The 19206-nt window shown below is 31.3% G+C and overlaps 1 protein-coding gene across 1 annotated transcript; it reads right to left on the reverse strand.

The window, feature by feature from the left end:
- Positions 1 to 2954: 2954 nt before the first annotated feature.
- On the reverse strand, positions 2955 to 8932 carry LOC112722607 (uncharacterized). The gene is made up of 6 exons (XM_072206111.1): positions 8765 to 8932; positions 8548 to 8653; positions 4350 to 4566; positions 3745 to 3830; positions 3545 to 3637; positions 2955 to 3225 (listed from the first exon to the last, which is right to left on the reverse strand). Exons 1-5 carry the CDS (start codon positions 8930 to 8932, stop codon positions 3618 to 3620), a joined length of 597 nt encoding a protein of 198 aa, XP_072062212.1. The 3' UTR covers positions 2955 to 3225; positions 3545 to 3617.
- Between the last annotated feature and the right edge of the window lie 10274 nt (positions 8933 to 19206).

Here is a 19206-nt window from a genome sequence, read left to right on the forward strand (position 1 = left end):
TAAGTGTATCTCCCATTATTTCACTACGAGTAAAACTGAAAGGTCACGTAGAGAGTGCGAGACGTTGCTGTGAAAGCTTGGCGTGAAGAAGAACGAAATGACGTGAGAGACATTGTCGAATCTGGAGCTTCAAATGTAAGGGATTGCAAGTGGCATCATCGCGACTCCATTCTTCGCTGTGAATGACCCTACGAAGAGGTAGGTTTTGTGTTATTCCATAGTTTTATATACATTGCTTTTGTGGACAACTTTATGATCATTTTGATTATTTTAGTAGTGCACCATTTTTGTTGTTTGTTTTCTGCGCTTATAACTTATTGTTTATTCATTGTATCTTCCCTCTACTATTTTTTAGATTGATCGTCTAGTTACATTTGTGTATCATCACATGGGTGCCTTGAAAAGGGGTGGAGATGGTAATGTGATATACGACGAGAGTTTAGTAACTGAGATACATAAGGTGAATGTGGAGACATGCAATTTATTTTTTGTTGAGGGCTTATTTCTAAACTTGGATTACCCTGGATATAATGAAGTGTATTGGCTGGAACCTGGTTTAAATTTAGCTAAGGGTCTAAGAGTTCTTAGGACGGATGCTGAAGTGATGAGGGTGTGTGAGAATGCTATGAAAAATGATAACATTGTCCGTCTTTATTTTGATCACCCTATTGATGCCAACCCTGATATTGTTGACAAAGATGTGGTGTCTGATGGTAGTAGTGAGAATGTATATGAAATCAATCCACCTATTGATAATGTGAATGAAGATAAAGTGACTAATAAGATAGTTGGTGAGACTAATGAGAGGGAGAATGAAGTTGTGAATGAGGTTACTGTTGAGGTTAATGAGTTGAATAAAGGTGTGAGTGGTGTTGTGAATGAAATCGTGAACGAAGTTGTGAATGAGACCACTGTTGAGGTTAATGAGTTGAATAAAGGTGTGAGTGTTGTCATGAATGAAGATGTGAATGAAGTGAATGGGATAAAGACACTGAAGTGGCATCAGCTCCAGAGAAGGGTGTTAAGAGGGTTAGAAAGAAACATCCAAGACCACCACCAAGTGGTTCACCCCACAAAGAAGAGCTGGTAAAACTAGACAAGCTGAAGGTGATTCTGGACAAGTTGATATAGTAAATGAAGCCACACATAAGAATAATGTTAATGATGCTAATGATGCTAATGAAGGTGCTAATTTTGGCCATCCAATTGTGGATGACTTGATGCCAGAAGAAATGGTTACAAAAAACACAATAGGTAAACCTTTTGTTTCTGTTTACTTAGAGCATATCTCAATAAACATTGTATCATTGCATAACTTGGAGAAGATGCTTACCTATCTTAACTAATTTTGTAACAGATAATGTTATACAAACAAATGAGAAGACAAATACAAGAAGAAATCATCCAAGGCCTCAACCGTCTGGACAGAGAATTGTACCTGGAAAGGATAATGAAGCATCAAGAGTAGAGGTGTCTAACCCGAATAGAGAAGATGGAGATAGTGGATCTGAGATGTATCAATACGAGTTTGAAGAACTATGTAGCTCTCCTGGATCTGATGATGAAGAGGAACCTGTATTTCCTCAACATAACCCCAACACACCACATGAAAAAATTACTCTGGAGTTGAACATGGAGTTTGAGACCATTGACCACTTCAAAGCAGCAATGTAGAATTACAATATACAAAATGGGAGACAGGTATTCTATCTTAGGAACGAGAAGAAGAGGTGCAGAGTGATATACTATGACCCTGATTGTTCTTGGCTGTGTTACTGTGCCAGGACCAACTATCCATCCTCATTTCAGATTAAGACATTTGTAGATGAACATACGTGTCTGAAAAGCAATAACAGTAAGTCAGTCACATGTGCTTGAGTTGCTGAAGAGCTGGTGTTGAAATTCAGAATCCATCCCAATATGTTACAGAGGGAGGCACAGGTGGTACCATTTTGACATAATCCTATTATATGAGTGATAATTTTAATTTTTATTAGAATAACTATTTTTTCTTATTATAATACTGAGATTGGACATTTTTTATTTAATTTATATTGATTATAATATTTTATTTTGTTTAATACCTAATAAATTAAACGGAAAATAGGGATTTGGTGCCTAATTTTTTCTTTTCATTTTACCCTTGTCACTGTAATTTAAAACAGCATGTGCAGTTATTTGATGAAATTATACAAAAGTCACGTTCTATAATAGTTTTCTGACCCCTTTTTCTTCCTATATCTATATGTGAAAACCCACCAATCTGTATAATAATCCTACGTCCATAACCTCCATATATCAAAATTTTTTTCTTCTCTTCAATATTGTGATACATTTGAAACATTCATCTATTGAACAACGAATATTAGTTAGTTTTAGTATCGCCTGTACTCTTCCAATCACCGTCCTTCTTTTCCTCTCAATAATAACTTGCTTCTACTTGATTGCTCAAAAACATCATATGCATGCTTCCTCCCTTGTGCCATTGTTTGTTTGTACCTTTGTACGGTATGTCTTACACGGTGAATAAATATGTATAAAGATCTTTTAAAAAATGTTGGATATTTATTTATTTATATTTTTATTTAATTTATGCGCAAAAAATAATATTTTATTTTATTTAATATCTAATAAATTTAGACTATAATTTTCAAAAATTTTCTTTAACATGGTTGAATTGAAATATTTTTATTGTATAATTGATAATTTTAATTTTTGTAATAATTGTCAGCAGTGTCTTATTAAGTTTCGTCTTCATCAAGTAATATTTATAGTCTTTAATTTATCATCTCACAAATTTAGTATATATACCAAGGTTCGGAAAACCGGACCGGTCATCAAACCGCTCTAGTTACTGGTTTATTAGTTTATTGGTCTAACCAATTCAACCGGTGGTTCAACCGAAAAAATTGTTTCAGAATAAAATAATAAATAAATTATATATAAACATCATAAAACATAATTATAGTCTAATATAAATCTTAAATATCTTCTAAATTTAAAACATTATATGAAATGTCAACCAAATCCATATGATCTTATCAAAATACAAAATTAAATGGTGAAAAGAGCAATGGTGCAAACAGCAATACAACTAGAAATAATCATTAATCACTCCTAAATTAATTCAAGAGTTCTTTGCATAGACTTTAATTGCTCCTGTTGCCTAGCAAACAGTAATTGTATCACTCACAGGTTGAATGAAATGCCCGAAGTTGTGTTTCCCTACATAACATCGTTGAACATTAGTGGTCTACAATTCTAATATCACAATGAAGTAAGATGCAGGTAAAGAAGTTGCATCATGAAGCGAAGGTGTAAATCAGCATGTAAAGTGACTATTATACAGAAGCAATTATGAATACTACATTCAGAAAATTTTATTGAAATAACAGAGTAAAGGTAGAGTGTATATATAAAAGAAATGTTTAGTAGTGCATATTCTAATCAAGACAACACAATTAATCATCCAGAAACCTGCATTGTTGTTTAGGCTAAGATCATAGCTCTCAAATTAGTAGTCAAGAACTATAGGAAATAGAACCTTATAACTCAGGCAGGTATGCAGGAGATGGAAGACATTCAAAATAAAAGAGAACTCCAGCATAGTAGTGTTCTTAGTTCTTACCACCATCACCTGTATCAATCAGAGAAGTGGTTAATGGAAATACAAAACAATCAAAATAATGCATGCTTTTTTTCTCAAGGTGTGATAGAATCTTATGGCATGGGAGAGGCATTCACCAATTATCTTATGTTCGTGGGGAGTCATGATTCTCTGATCATAGACCTGTGTATAGCATATTCTCAGCAGAAGTTGATCAAAGAAGCTATAATGGCCAAAACATTTCAGCAAAAACCAGCCTTCAGCATTCCAAAACCAGCAAAACTAGCAACTACAAAACACTAAAATCTGCCTACACCATTAAGCATTTAGCACATTATGAAACATTCCAAAACACTAATTCTTCACCCAGCAAAATCAGCAACTACAAAACAAAGCCGTTAGCAAATTTGAACAAAAAAATTAGGAGCCATCAGCAACTAGTAAACCAGAGTAACAAACTAACAGAGCCATCAGTAAACTAACAGAGCAATCGAGCCATTGAGCAATTAGAAAATAGTCAAACTAAAACAGAGTAACAAATTAACAGAGAGAACAAGCCATCAGTAAAGAAGAAGACCGAAGAAGAAGACCAAAAATTGAAAACAGTCACACTAAAAATGGAACAAAAATTGAAGAAGAAGATCGAAGAAGAAGACCAAAAAACAACAATTTCAGAACTTAAAAGTTCAAATCAAGAAGAAGACCGAATAATCAGTGAAGATGAAAACGAGAAGCCACTAACCTGGATTCCGTGCCGAGAAGCATGTGAAGATGAAGACGACGTGCCGCGCTACTGGGTTCGGGACACGGGGGAGAGGAAGAAGCAGCGGCGCTGACGACCTGGGGACGGCGGCGGCGCTCTGAACCTGGGAACGGCGGCAGTGATGAAGGGCTAGGGTTTCCCTTGGTAGCGATGAAGGACGATTCACGAATAATTGGGGAAGAAGGGGGGGGGTTGGCTCACGAAGACTTGGGCCTGCTTCAGTTTTTTTATTTTTAAATTAACAAAACGACGTCGCTTTATCCGAACCGGCCGGTTACCGATTCGACCCAACCGACCGGTTCTCGGCTGGTTCGACGATTTTTTAAGTTTTTCTTTCAACGGTTTTAGGAGGAGGACCGGACTGTTTACATCGCTGGTTTTCGGTTGAACCGGTTCAACCGACCGGTCCGATCCGATTTTCAGAACCTTGATATATACGGATAATAATTAAGTTCGCCTAACGTGTAACTTAAAAAAAAAAAAACAGATAACGATGTTAATATATTAAATAGATAAATATTTATTTATTTTTAAAATTCTAATTTTCTTTTATTTATTTTAAAAGCGTTGGATATTTTATATTTAATTTATACTGTAAATTAATAATATTTTATTTATTTAATACACAATAAATTTAGACAACAAAAAAAATTATATGTGTACCCGATATATTTGACCATTTACACCTATATTAAATCGTATTAACACAAAATCAAAGAAAGAAGTAAAATTTTTCTTTTGTAGAAAAAGAATTTAACAATGAATATTTTTAAAATAAATACAAATAAGAATTAAGAATTACGTCAAAAAATTAAGTATTTTTTAAAAATAATTTTTTAAATCAATAAACATTTTAAAAATTAAGAATTACTAAAAAAGTTCTTATAGTTTATTTTACATTATTTTATTAATAAAAAATAAAAAAATAAAAAAACATGATAGCTAATAAAAAAAATAATTGACCGAAAATATTTATCATATTTTATATATCATGATGTCATTACTTATACATGTATATGTAGTTATGTGGTAAATTATTTCAATGTAAATGACAATAGCATAGTCATTTAAATAAAATTAGACACTCATATTACATACGATATCAGAAAAAATAAATTAAAAAATTTTTAAATAGACAACAATATGGAATAAAAAATATTATTTTTTGTGACAAAATTTGATCTACATATAACATATCTATTTAGATTTGGCTGTATAGTAGTATGTCAACCTAACGGATTAGATTGGGACTAGAATGAGGAATATAAAATCTAACATAAAATATCAACGATGAACATTAAAACATGTTTTCTTTAAAATTCTAACTCAAATCTAATAGTAAAGAGAATCGAATTAAAAAAACGAAAAATAAGAAAGCAATTTGGAGGCATTGAAGAAAGAGATGGTTATTAGTTATATTATTCTATAAATATTACTTAGAAGTGTCTTAAAATTAAAATACTTATTTAACAATTTAAAATTTTTTATTTTTAAAATATTTATAAATGTTAAAATCTCATCTTTTTTATAAATTTTTAAATTTAATTATTGATAGATGAATCCTAAATATAAAAATAATTTTATATATATATATATATATATATATATATATATATATATATATATATATATATATATATATCCAATTATATATTGTTAAAACAATAAAAATAATAATTATTTATTTATATTTACTACTTGAATAGTCATAAAAAAAAGCTAATTTATCTTTCTACTTTTTTATTATTTGTAAAAAAATGAAAACTTTTTTATATTCAGATCTATATATATATTTTGATCTAACACTTTTAAAAGATGAAGATAAAGATAAATATCTATGATATTTAAGTATAATTTATCTTTTATAAATAATTAACATATATTTTATTTTATATTTACTTTTTTTTATCAAAATAATATTATAACCATTAATTTTTGAATTATTTACTTTTTAATAAGATAGATATATGTTTATTGTGTACTTTTATAATTTAGTATTTTAAAGATCTTTAATGTTTAAGTGATTTTATTTTCAAAACAATTAATGATATAAATAAGATCACGATAATATTAAAATAATGAAAAATACTTAATTAAAAAATTGAAAGATAAATAATATATTAAAAAAGAAACAAAATTAATTTTATAAAAACAATAAAAAGTGGCTGCTACTTGTGAGGTCGCTAGTTATAATAATCATGCTACGCATATATTAAAAATTAACTATCAATTAAATCAATTTTAAAATATAAAATATACATTAAAAATAAATTATATACATAATATATATATTTATATACAAATATATCTTATTAATATATATATATATATATATATATATATATATATATATATATATATATATATATATCATTTTTATTATTATAATTGAGAAAGGTTAATTTGGTCTAAGATTCCAATTCAATTAGTTTAGAGTTTATGCAGTGTTGTGAACCAAGTAAAAGGAAACAAGAATAATAGCTAAACCAATAATGTCCTTATGGGATATATATATGGACCAACTTCATGACCACCTGCCCAATATTCCACCAGCAAAAAGCATACTTGAAGTATAGCCATATCTAATAAATAACAAGATGTGTTATATATATCTGCTTTCAATTCAAAAACAAAGTTTAAATTAAATCTTCAAGTCGATCTCGCAATTCGTTTAGTTTAAGAAGTGAATGAAACAAAATACTAAAACAGAAACTGAAATAATCAATACATAATTAACGAGCAAATATTATTTTAGATAAGTATTTGACCAACAAAAATTTATATTTATATTTATTTGAATTCAGCGTGGTAGAATCTCATAATAAGAAAGAAAGATAATGATCTTTTTAATTTTAATTTTTTACATGTAAATTATATGTAAATTTCAATTTAGTCTTTTTTAAAATTTTATTTTAATTTTATTTTATTGTGTAAATATTTTTGACTCTCTTCTAATATTTTATCTAGCTCTATCTCTCTTTAAATTTACACATATAAATCAATACAATTTATATTTATATTTATCAAAATTTATATATATAAATTAATAAAATTTATTTATTAAAAATAATTTAATATTTATACTAATTAAATATTAGTCAAAATTGATAAAAATGTTGGTCCAAAAGTTTCTGTAAACAATAACAGTAGAAGAACTTGTGACTTAAAAAAACCTGCGCCGTCTCGTCCACTATGATGAATAACCTAGGGGCATTAAAATCTACCAATTAAGAAAACCTAGGGCATAAAATCCCTAGCTAAATAGCACCAGAGCATATGAACGAATCATATCATCATGATCTTCATATTGTACTAATGAATTGATCAAGTGATTAAAAAGAACCTAATTCTAATTAATCTCTTTTTGTATTGCACGCGCCTTAATCAAAAGCGAAAAATGCATGCATATACATGTGGCGGATTTATTAACCATGTTGTTTCACCATCATATTAGGCTAGCTGAACATTGAAGAAGAAAATTAAAGGTACTTCCTTCCTAATAATATGCTCTCTTAGCTTCAATTATAGTAGTGCTTTTTTAAGTTATATATAATACGAGTATAATTATATGATGATCGTATAATAATGATACGCATCGAGTATTTAACTAGACTAATAAGAATCACAATTATTGATTGTATGTTTGGATCTCATCATATAGCTAGCTAGCTAGGAGCAATGGCCGCCAATCGAATCATGCTTTAATACAAAAAGTTGTGTGTTACATATATATTAGTACTTTTTTTTCCTTCCAGATTTTGGCATGCGTCGTGGTTCATGCTTAGAAACCTTCTTTTTTTACACTACGGCGACCCTAGTTGTCTAACATATGCACAATGTAAATAAAGTGTGATATAGATATATAATATAATGTGATGGGATACGATATCATATGATACCTAGTGGTTAACTATGCGTTGCAGCATTATAATCATGATCATAATCTGCATGAGAGAAAGTACCGAAAAATAATGATAATTGTAAATAATGTGAATAATAAAAAAAAAAGATAAAATTAAAATTAATAATTATATTATTAATTAATTATTTAATTTTAAATTTTAAAATTTAAAAAATTAGAATTAATATTCAAACACATTCACATTACGTATAGTTATTCCTAATTTTATCATAATTTCTAATACACGTTCTCGTCGTCATTGTTCTTTGATCCTACCTCGCACCGCTGCACCTTCCGCCGGTCGTATCGACGCCGCTGCAACCTCCCGCCAACACCACCGAAACCTTTTCCCTAACCCATCACCCTTATTAGTGCGAACTCTCTCCTCATATGCATATGGAGTTAATGTCTATCATCTTCTTCCGGTCGTGGCAGCCACGATAAGATTGCCGGTGAGGAGCATTTTTGACAGAGGGATGTGGCTCCATCCGACCTCCCACTCCCAGCCCCTATCACCCTTTCGTCTTGTAATTTGTATTTCTCTGGAGCTGTGAGGCGGCGATTGAGATCCGAGGTTAAAAGTAACTGTTGTTGGGGATTGTAGAGTGTGTGATCGGAATTCGTTCTTGGTTCTACTGTCGTTGTTAGGGATGTTGTCCATGACTCGTTAAAATTCATCGTTTAGTCATTGCATCATTTTTAACACGGTCTTTCAGTGAAGCTACTTCAATGACCAGTTTAGGATGGTCATTTTAGTAGGTATGCGGATATTTATTTTAATTCTTATGTGGGTGATTATTTTGATTGGATTGCGTTTAGTTATATATAATTAAAAAATGTTGGATATTCAATTCATTAGGTATGTGAATGATTATTTTTATCCTTAAGTGGATGATTATCTTTACTAGAGGTGAGCGATGCCAGTGACAATGTGTGGCAAACTAAGCAGCGACGGCAAGGAGGAGCCCGACAGCGCCATTTGTTTCCGACCTGGAGTAGAGCGACGCTGATGAAGATCCTTGTTAACGTTAAAATTTTTGAATTACTGAATGAAATTTTTTTATTAGGTAATTTAGGTGAAGTGTTTTTTTTTTAAACTTATTAGACTAAATTTTCAACCCATTATTCACGTTGTTCAGATTTTTCGTTATCTACCTCACAATCATAATCTAACCTCTATACAAATAATATGCATTGCAGCGTCATAATCATATATAGTCATAATCCATACTTCTATACAAATAAAATTAGAGAAGTTTAATTTGATTTTGGTCTAAAATTAAAAAAAAAAAATAAAAACTCGGGCCTTCTAAGTTATATTTCTTAAAAATTCTTAATAACAATAACTAAACTATAATTTTAATGTTTATGGTATTATATGAAAAATGATAATTATAATGTACAGATGCAAGTGTATAAAGATTTACAGATATTCTCATTAGAAGAAGATAATAACAACACGTGTCCATGAGCCATGATAGTGGGAGCAGCGTAGAATTGTGCAGAGAAAGCTAACCCACTACAGAGCCGAGCTTCCTACGCTGGAATGGTGGATGGCTCTGTTTGGTTTTAATTTGTGTTTTTGGACAATATCCAAATAGATAGTTGGATCATTGCATACCTTTGCCTTTGCAATGAAGGGGCCCGAGAACAAAAAAAATAATCAACTGAAGGCCTTGGGTGATGTATTCGATTTTATGGGCAGGAAAAAATATGCTCTATAAATAATATATAATTGAAGAGCTGAACAATTTGGAAGGAGGGTTAGCTCCCAAAAAGAGAACCAGAACCCACATTCTGACCAACAGTCAGAGAAGAAAAACCAAAGAGATAGAAAACCAACTCCGTTAAACCTGATTAAAAGCTTTGCAAGTCTTTCAGTTAATGAGGCTAACACGCGAAAAGGAGTTGAGGATGATGAGGTGGAAAGTGAAACACAGAAAGAGAAGAGGAGGATTTTGGGCCTTGCTGATCAGCCAATTCAGGAAAAGCAATATAATAGTGAAAAAGTAGCACAGATGGAGAATAGAGAAGAAAATTCAGAACAGAATTATACCTCAAATGGCATACTCTCTTTTAGTGCTTCGGCCAATTCACCTGAGATCAAAGGAAAACTCAAGTTGAGTTGGAAGCAGATGGCAAGGAGAGGTAAAATGGGCAACAAGGTAACATGGGTTAAAAGGAGAACAAGGGAAAAGGAGGATATGGCAGCAAGTAAGAAGCATTGTTCGATAGAAACAAGTCAAACTGAGAAGGGGGAGGGTGCCGCCCAACAATTGGCGCCCAAGGATCCATGAAGATGACAATGTGGAACTGTCGGAGTTTGGAGAAACCCCTTACAGTTCACAACATTAAAGGGATTGTTAAATCCCATTCCCCCGAGGTATTGTTTCTCTGTGAAACCAAAAACAATACCTCGCATGTGGAGAGGGTGATTAAGGATGTTGGTTTCTCGAATTTGTTTTGCTTGGACCCGATTGGACATGCAGGAGGGTTAATGGTTGCTTGGAAGGAGGAAACGAAGGTGCAAATCAAAGCTTTTGAATCTTTTCTAGTGCACTTTGCATGGGAGGATAGTCAAAATGCAAAGACATGGGAAGTTTTTGCTGTGCATCTCCACACAGATGAAACAATTAGAGAAGCGCAGTTCGGACAGCTACTTCAGATTATGGATACTTTGGGAGAGCATTGATTGGTGGTAGGAGACTTCAATGCTATAAAGGCCCACCATGAGAAGGAGGGAGGGAGGATGAAATCAGCATCATCCATTCAGAAATTCAATGATTTTATTAATAAAGCTGAATTGGTGGATATGGGATATGAAGGTAAGAAGTTCACATGGAGTAATAGGCAGTTCGGAGGCAGTTTTATTCAAGAAAGACTAGACAGAGCACTTGTGTCGACGGAATGGAAAGCAGAATATCCAAACGGTTTCGTGTGTCATTTGGATGGTACAGGATCTGATCACTGCCCCTTGCTCCTTAATTCAGAAAAGGAAGAAAGAAGGTCAAGAAGAAGATTCAGGTTCCAAGAGCGTTAGTGCGATAAAGAAGAGGTATCAAATATTGTTAAACATGCTTGGGACTTGGAAGTAGTGGGCTCACCCATGTTCAAATTGGCTACAAAACTAAAACATTGCAGGCATAAATTGTTTGAATGGCAAAAATCAGCAGATTCAAATTCAAAACAGCAGATCCGAAGAGTGCAGGGGAAATTGGAAGAAGAAAAAGAAAAAGGAGCAGCTGCAGATGGCACAGTAATAAGGATATTGGAGGCTGAGTTAGCAGAGAACTTGGAGCAGGAGGAACGATTTTGGAAGGAAAAATCTCGGGTGCAATGGCTAAATTGGGGTGACAAAAACACAAAGTTCTTTCACTCTAAATTTCAGTCAGGGTGCCGGAGGAATAAAATCCAAGAACTCGTAGATGACAGTGGTAATGTGGCCTCTGATCAACAAGGTATTGCGGCTGTAGCTCAGGAATATTTTGTTAATCTATTTACTTCTGACAATCCAAGGGAACCTACGGAAGTTTTAGAAGAAATTCCTACGAAGGTAGATGCTCGGACAAACCGAATGCTCACTAGAATAGTAACAGACAGTGAGATTAAAGCAGCAGTGTTTTCTATTAATCCATTTTCGGCTCCGGGAGATGATGGGTTTACAGGAAAGTTTTTTCAATTTTATTGGGAGCTAATTCAGAAGGATGTAATTAGTGCAGTCAAGAGTTTCTTTTTAGGAGGTAAATTGTTGAAAGCTTTCAATCATACAAATATCTGCCTTATTCCGAAAATTAGAAATGCTAACACTATGAAGCACATTAGACCAATCAGCCTTAGTAGTGTTTTCTATAAAATCATTTCTAAGATTTTGGTACACAGACTACAACATGTAATGAATCAGGTGATAAGTGATACTCAGAGCGCTTTTATTAGAGGAAGATTGATTAGCGATAATATTTTAATTGCGCATGAGTTTATGCATTTTCTGAAGAATAAGAGTTATGGAGACTATGAATTGGCTCTAAAACTTGATATGAGCAAGGCTTATGACAGGGTTGAGTGGACTTTTGTGTGGGAGATTATGAGCAAGATGGGATTTTGCAAAAAGTGGATGGACTGGATCAAAGAGTGTGTGACAACAGTTTCTTACTCTGTTACTGTGGAAGGTCAACCTCATGGTTTTTTTAAACCATGTAGAGGATTACGTCAGGGTGATCCTCTCTCCCCCTATCTATTTTTGTTCTGTGCAGAGGGTTTTTCCCGTCTGCTCCACAGAGGAGAACGGAGGCTAGAATTTTCTGGTTTGAGACTGAACCCCAGATGCCCTAAGGTCAGTCATTTATTCTTTGCAGATGATTCTATTTTGTTCAGTAAGGCAACAATGAAAGATTGTGAAAGTTTACTAAAGTTGTTTAGAGACTATGAAGAAGTGAGTGGTCAGGTGATAAATTTAGATAAGTCTTCTGTTTTCTTTAGCAAGAACACTCCCCTATCAGTCCGTGATCAGCTAGCTGCCCTGTTGTCTATACCACATGTTGGCTGCCAGAACAAGTATTTAGGCCTTCCAGCAGTGGTCAATAGATAAAAAAAGAGACATTTAACTTCGTCAAAGACAAGGTTTTGCAAAAACTACAGCATTGGAAGCGAGCTTTGCTGTCGGCTAGTGGCAGAGAGGTTTTAATAAAAGCAGTGGCAACTGCAGTGCCTCTATACACACTGAGCTGCTTTAAACTCCCCGAGACACTATTAGAGGACATCCAAAAGTCAATAATGCAGTTTTTCTGGGGCCAAAAGAACGCAGAGAGGAAGATACAGTGGATTAATTGGCGGATTGCTTGTAGACCAAAGAACCAAGGTGGTCTGAATTTTAAGGATCTCAGGGCTTTTAACTTGGCAATGTTAGGAAAACAGGGATGGAGGCTGATCTCTCGACCTCACTCTCTAATTTACAAGGTCTATCAAAGCAGATATTTTAAATTTTCAACCTTTCTACGCGCAGAAACAGGTAATAATCCATCTTGGGGCTGGAAAAGTGTTCTGGAAGGTAGAAAAGTTTTGGAGAAAGGCATTTTTTGGAAGATTGGACGGGGACATTCAGTTAAAATCTTAGAGGACAACTGGATAAAGCAAATTCAACCAAATGAAATTCAAATTATCAACCATTCACACAATCACCCGATTTGAGTTTCTGAACTACTCCTACCAGATCAAAATTGGAATCAAGAGCTAATCACCTCAACATTCACACAAAAAGTAGCGCAGGCAATCATGAACACAGGCATCAGAACAACAGAAGATATCGTTACCTGGAGTAAAGAGAAGAATGAATGCTACTCGGTTGCCTCTGGATATACGTTGGCCTTTTAGTTCTACCATGCACCAGTTGAATTTTTGCCGGAACAATGCAGAAGAAGAGAAGTCTAGAGTTCAATTTGGAAGTTAAAATGCCAGCCCAAAATTAAATTTTTTCTATGGAAAGTAATGCATGAAGGCTTACCAGTTAAAGAAAGATTGCACTCTAGAATCCAAATGGTGAATCCAATCTGTAATCATTGTGATGCTACAGTAGAATCAATTCTCCACTGTCTCACCTAGTGTCCGAAATCAGAGAATGCTTGAAAAATAGCAAGCCTTCCCTGGACAAACCAAGAAACAGAAACATGGAGATAGTGGTTATGGCTCCAAGAACAACTCAAAGAGCGTAGGCAGATGCAAAAAGAAACTCATTTGGCAGCAATACTAACCTGGCAGATTTGGAAGATGAGGAACTTGAGAATTTTTGAAGCCAAAGTCATTTCTCCTCAAGAAGTAGTAGCTATTGCAAGATCCGGAACTTTGGAAGCAGTGACTCACCTCCATTGATGAAGCTCCAAGAACGACACTCCTTCTCCAAAAACTCTTCCTTTTTTACTTTACCCTTTTTCACGTTCTATGTCTTAATGAGGAGATAACATCTAATACTTTTACTTAGTTGGGGAATTCCCATTTCTCTGTTGCTGTAAGCCCAAAATGGGCCTTTTATTTTATTACACCAATAAAATTTGTCTTTTGAAAAAAACAAAGAGCTTATGACCCAAATGGACCAAATATATCTATCTACTTAATATATTAAAACTGGGTTTTCCCTCGATTAATGAATGTGAGGTGTCGATCTCTCGTGATTCTGTTTTTCCTCCAAAATGAATACACTTTTCTCTATTCTAAATTATTTTATACAAAATATCTTTATTATAATTATATTATAATTAATATTTAATGAATAATATATAATTATACTAATTTAGAAACATATCTTCTTTATAATTATATCAAATCAATATTTAATACATTATTAAACTACTTATCAATTGTCAATTAAAAATACTTTTAATAATAATAATAATAATAATAATAATAATAATAATAATAATAATAATAATAATAATAATAATAATAATAATATATGATAATGGCACCGATCATAGTAATCATGATAAGAATATTTGATTCTAATCATAAAATGATCAAATCTTATGATATTAATAACGCACATTAATTTTAAATATTTTTAGTCATTTTAATTATATTAATTTTAAAAATATTGATATAATTCTAATTCTTATTCATTATCCAATAATAATAATAATAATAATAATAATAATAATAATAATAATAATAATAATAATAATAATAATAATAATAATAACTTGAAAAACCCGTATATAATCTATTTCAATTACTCGTGAATTATTATTAAAATTCTATATGTTCCTAAAATATAGGTCTTGAAAAACACGACATGGCCCGTGCTATTAGTGTAGAGTTGTTTAGGTTTGTTTAGGAAGATATAATAGAATTTATATTTCTAAATCTACTTAATATGCTAAAACTGGATTTTTTCCCAACTAATGGAAGTGAGGTGTCGATTTCTCATGAATCTATTTTCCTGCCAAAATGAATGCACTATTTTTGCTTCTAAGTTTATTTTATAAAAATATCTTTATTATAATTATACTATAATTAGCATTTAAGTAATAGTACATATTATACTAATTTAGAAAAATATATTTATTATAGTTATATAAAACCAATATTTAATGTATTATTAAACTACTTATCAATTATCAATCAAAAATATTTTTAATAATAATAATAATAATAATAATAATAATAATAATAATAATAATAATAATAATAATAATAATAATAATAATAATAATAATAATAATAATAATAATAATAATAATAATATGATAATTATATGATAATGGCACCGGTTATTAATAACTAATTTATATTTCTCTAAATAAATTTATTTTAAAAAAATATTTTTATTATAATTATATTACAATATTACAATTAATATTTAATGAATAATGCACAATTATACTAATTTAAAAAATATCTTTATTATCTATCTATTCTATTATATAAAAATCAGATTTTTGCACTTAATAACAGAACTAATGCGACATGCTCTTAAGGTGTTTCCTGATTTATTTCATTTGATTCGTTAAAACAAATCAATTATAATTAATTAATTATATCAATTAATTAATTTGATTAGACATTCAAATTTTACCATTTATTATAATTAATTATATCAATTAATTAATTTAGTTAATTATATTAATTATTTGATTTGATTAGAGTAAATATCGAATTATTTAATAAATAATAAATATGATAACGAAACATATAAACCATGAGCCTTGAACTCCAAACTTGGAAGACCTAAAGAACGAAAATCGTAACCCTAATCTACAAAACACAATTCGTATACCCTTGAGAGACGAAACGATATAGACAAATTTCTAAAAGACAAATCCTGAACCGTAAAAAGTCAGTTAATTTGGTTATTCTTTTTTGGAACAGTACACAGCAAGATTAATTCTAGAACCTGAACCCCGCAAGCGGAACCCAGAAACTCGCAACCGTGAAAACGGTGAACCATGGTCTGGGAGCCAGAGAACCAAATTTCATAAAAATTATACTCGGAATCGTAAATCGCAGTTGATGTATTTATCTCTTTTAGTAAAAGGACATCGTAATAATGTACGTTGAACCGTGAACCCTAAACCCTGAACCATGGAGGATGAGATGTGAATGTTGAATCCGAATCTGTAAATTGAAATTCGTATTCCGAAGTCAGCCAACCATAAACCATAATCTGATAAACCGATCAGTAGAATGGGTTGAATCATAGTTGTAAGAATCGAACCGATAAAATTACTGGTTCACTATTTATTTGGTTTAACTGATTAATTATTAGTTAAACCGATAAAACCGGTATTGCATAGATAAAAAATATAAAATAGTCAAAAGTGTGAAACTAAAATTTAAAATAGATGTGTTCACTAATACTTGTGCCAATTCAATCAACTTTCACTAAGTTATTTTCAACAAGTTATAGTGGTGAACCCATAACCACCGTTGGAGTAGTTCCACCTTTTAAGGAGGATAACCGTCCCTTTATCTTAGGGATGTTGAGGTTTGACTCTTGGAAGTGGATTGAGAGATTTTAGGGGCAGTTACTTATTCAAATAAGTGTTATCTGCTAGCTAACCCTCGTTCCCGACTTCCTTATGGTGGAGCCTGTGTCAAACCCGACCTCTTGCGAGGAGGTCAGTTGCGTGGGGAGGCCAATCTTATGGATTGGTCCTTTTTGTCTTATTTGGTCCTGGATCTTAGTGTTGAGTCAGGGTATGAACAATTCTATTTAGTTAAAATAATCATAATGTAGAGTTTATTCCTTCACGTCCAACGTATGCTATCTTTTAAAAGAAAAATATTTTGATCTTATGAATTATGCAGCTTTTGTTAGGAGCGTTTCGTAATAAATTAATGAGAAAATTTTACTCTCCTCTCTTAAAAGATGTTAAAATGACATTTTCTTTTCTTTTATTTGTAAAATATACATTTTTCTTATAACTTTTAAAAAAACTTCATCTTTAATCCTTTTTAATCTTTTTGTGTTAACTAACGTTAACTTTATCCCTTTTTTAAGAAAAAATAAATTTATTTTTTATAAAAATATTCTATAGCAAAAATTTTATTTTTTTATCATTAAATTTTGTTTATTAAAATACTCTTTATTAAATTATTTTTTATTGATTAAATTATATTTTTGCCAAAATATTATTTAAAAATTAATAATTAAATTATTTTTTTAAGATACTCTTCAATAATTTTTTAATTATTAAATTGTGATTTTATCAAAATTTTTGTTAACAATTTTTTTTGTATTTTACTATTATTTTTCTGATATCAATATATATTATTTTAACATTAAATAAAAAAATCATACCATTGTTAATATGTATAACAATTAATATATATTGATATCGGAAAATAATATTACCAAGGTTTTTTTTGTTTAATGTTAAAATAATATATATTGATATCAAAAAATTAATAATAAAATATAAAATAATTGATAACGAAAATTTTGGTAAAATCAAAATTTAATAATTAAAAAATTATTGAAGGATATTTTAGAAAAAAATAATTTAATTATTAATGTTTTAAAAAAATATTTTGATAAAAATATAATTTAATCAATAAAAAATTTATTAAAGAATATTTTGGTAAGCAAAATTTAATGACAAAAAAATAAAATTTTTGTTAAAGAGTTTTTTGTAGAAAACAATTTTAAAAAAAAAATTGAATAAAGTTAACATTAGTTAATATAAAAAATTTAAAATAGATTAAAGAGAAAATTTTTTAAAAATTTTCAGAAGAATGTACATTTTATAAATAGAAAAAAATATCATTTTAACATCTTTTAAAAAAAAAAATAATTTTTTTTCTAAATTAAATTATTAAATTAACCTAACTTTGGCACCTTGTGGAAAAAAAATACTTGTATCTTTCACATTGATAAATCATTTAGAGCATGGATATTTCACAATCAATACATACACAAGACATGAGTGGCACTTTTAAACACTTGCTCTTGAAGATTAATAAATACAATATGATGAAGAGAGGTGAAGGGTGGAACCAAGACCCAAGTTAATACTGCCTTTCCTTTAATTTTTTTATTCCCGCTCAGCAAAGCCCAATTTTTAACAAACTCCCACCAACGGGTCCAGCACAATCAAACTCCATTGAATTTCACGCCACCAGCTCGGCTCAATCAGCCTCCCATGAGCGCCAGTAACCTTTTAAAGACATGCTTGATCCTGTAAATTGAAAACAACACGTGTCAGCATCGTATATAAGAAAAAGGTACATCTATATATATGTATAAAGTTGTATTTTTACACTAGAGCGACCCTATAAAAAATAGTTAATAAAACATGCAATTTGATGGGTTCAAATATTAGGAAAGTTTTCAAATGATCCATTCACTTTCACTGGGCTTTTTTTGTTCCATGCCCCAGTACCGTGAAGATATATAATTAAAGATGTTGATGGTGCAGATTTAATGGTATTATTATGGGGTAGAAACATAAAAGAATGGTGCAAGGTGTTTCTTAAACCTGTTCAACGGTTAACCTGGGAAGCAGTAGGGGTATTGACATTTTTGGTAGGTGTGTCGTGTTGTCTATTTAAAAAGCCACAGTTGCGAAGTCGGCTCACATGTGTAGCTCTTGGAGTGAGTTGGCTTTTTTTGGACTAAAAGGTATGGGCGTTTGAATTTTTTTGACAAGTATGGACATTGATTGGGCTAGGTAAGGTTTAAGCATTCATGGTTATTTCATTAGTAATGGTTTGGAGCAAAGAAACCCTATGCATTATAAAGCACCGTCACCCGCTTACCGAGTCACCTATTCATCCAAACCCCATTCTTGACTACGAAAGGAACCATGCGAAGCCTACGTTGATTTTCTGCAAAGGCAGAAACAGCAAGTTGTTGTTCGACGAACGTATGGACGGTGAAAGTTGGTGACCTACTCAACAGACGGTACGGGCAGTGAGATATAAACTCCCCCCACCCCAAGGAGCGGGGGT

Source organism: Arachis hypogaea, chromosome 11 (genome assembly GCF_003086295.3).
Source record: "Arachis hypogaea cultivar Tifrunner chromosome 11, arahy.Tifrunner.gnm2.J5K5, whole genome shotgun sequence".
NCBI classification, from domain to species: domain Eukaryota; kingdom Viridiplantae; phylum Streptophyta; class Magnoliopsida; order Fabales; family Fabaceae; genus Arachis; species Arachis hypogaea.

What these genes read in the sequence shown, in the direction of transcription:
- LOC112722607 (XM_072206111.1), bottom strand. Translation starts at nt 8,932, where the DNA reads ATGGACAACATCCCTAACAACGACAGTAGAACCAAGAACGAATTCCGA. An exon ending in ATAGGGGCTGGGAGTGGGAG is followed by an intron (nt 8,654 to 8,764) that starts GTCGGATGGAGC and finishes GCATATGAGGAG; the next exon opens with AGAGTTCGCACTAATAAGGG. An exon ending in CTTCTCGGCACGGAATCCAG is followed by an intron (nt 3,831 to 4,349) that starts GTTAGTGGCTTC and finishes TGGCCATTATAG; the next exon opens with CTTCTTTGATCAACTTCTGC.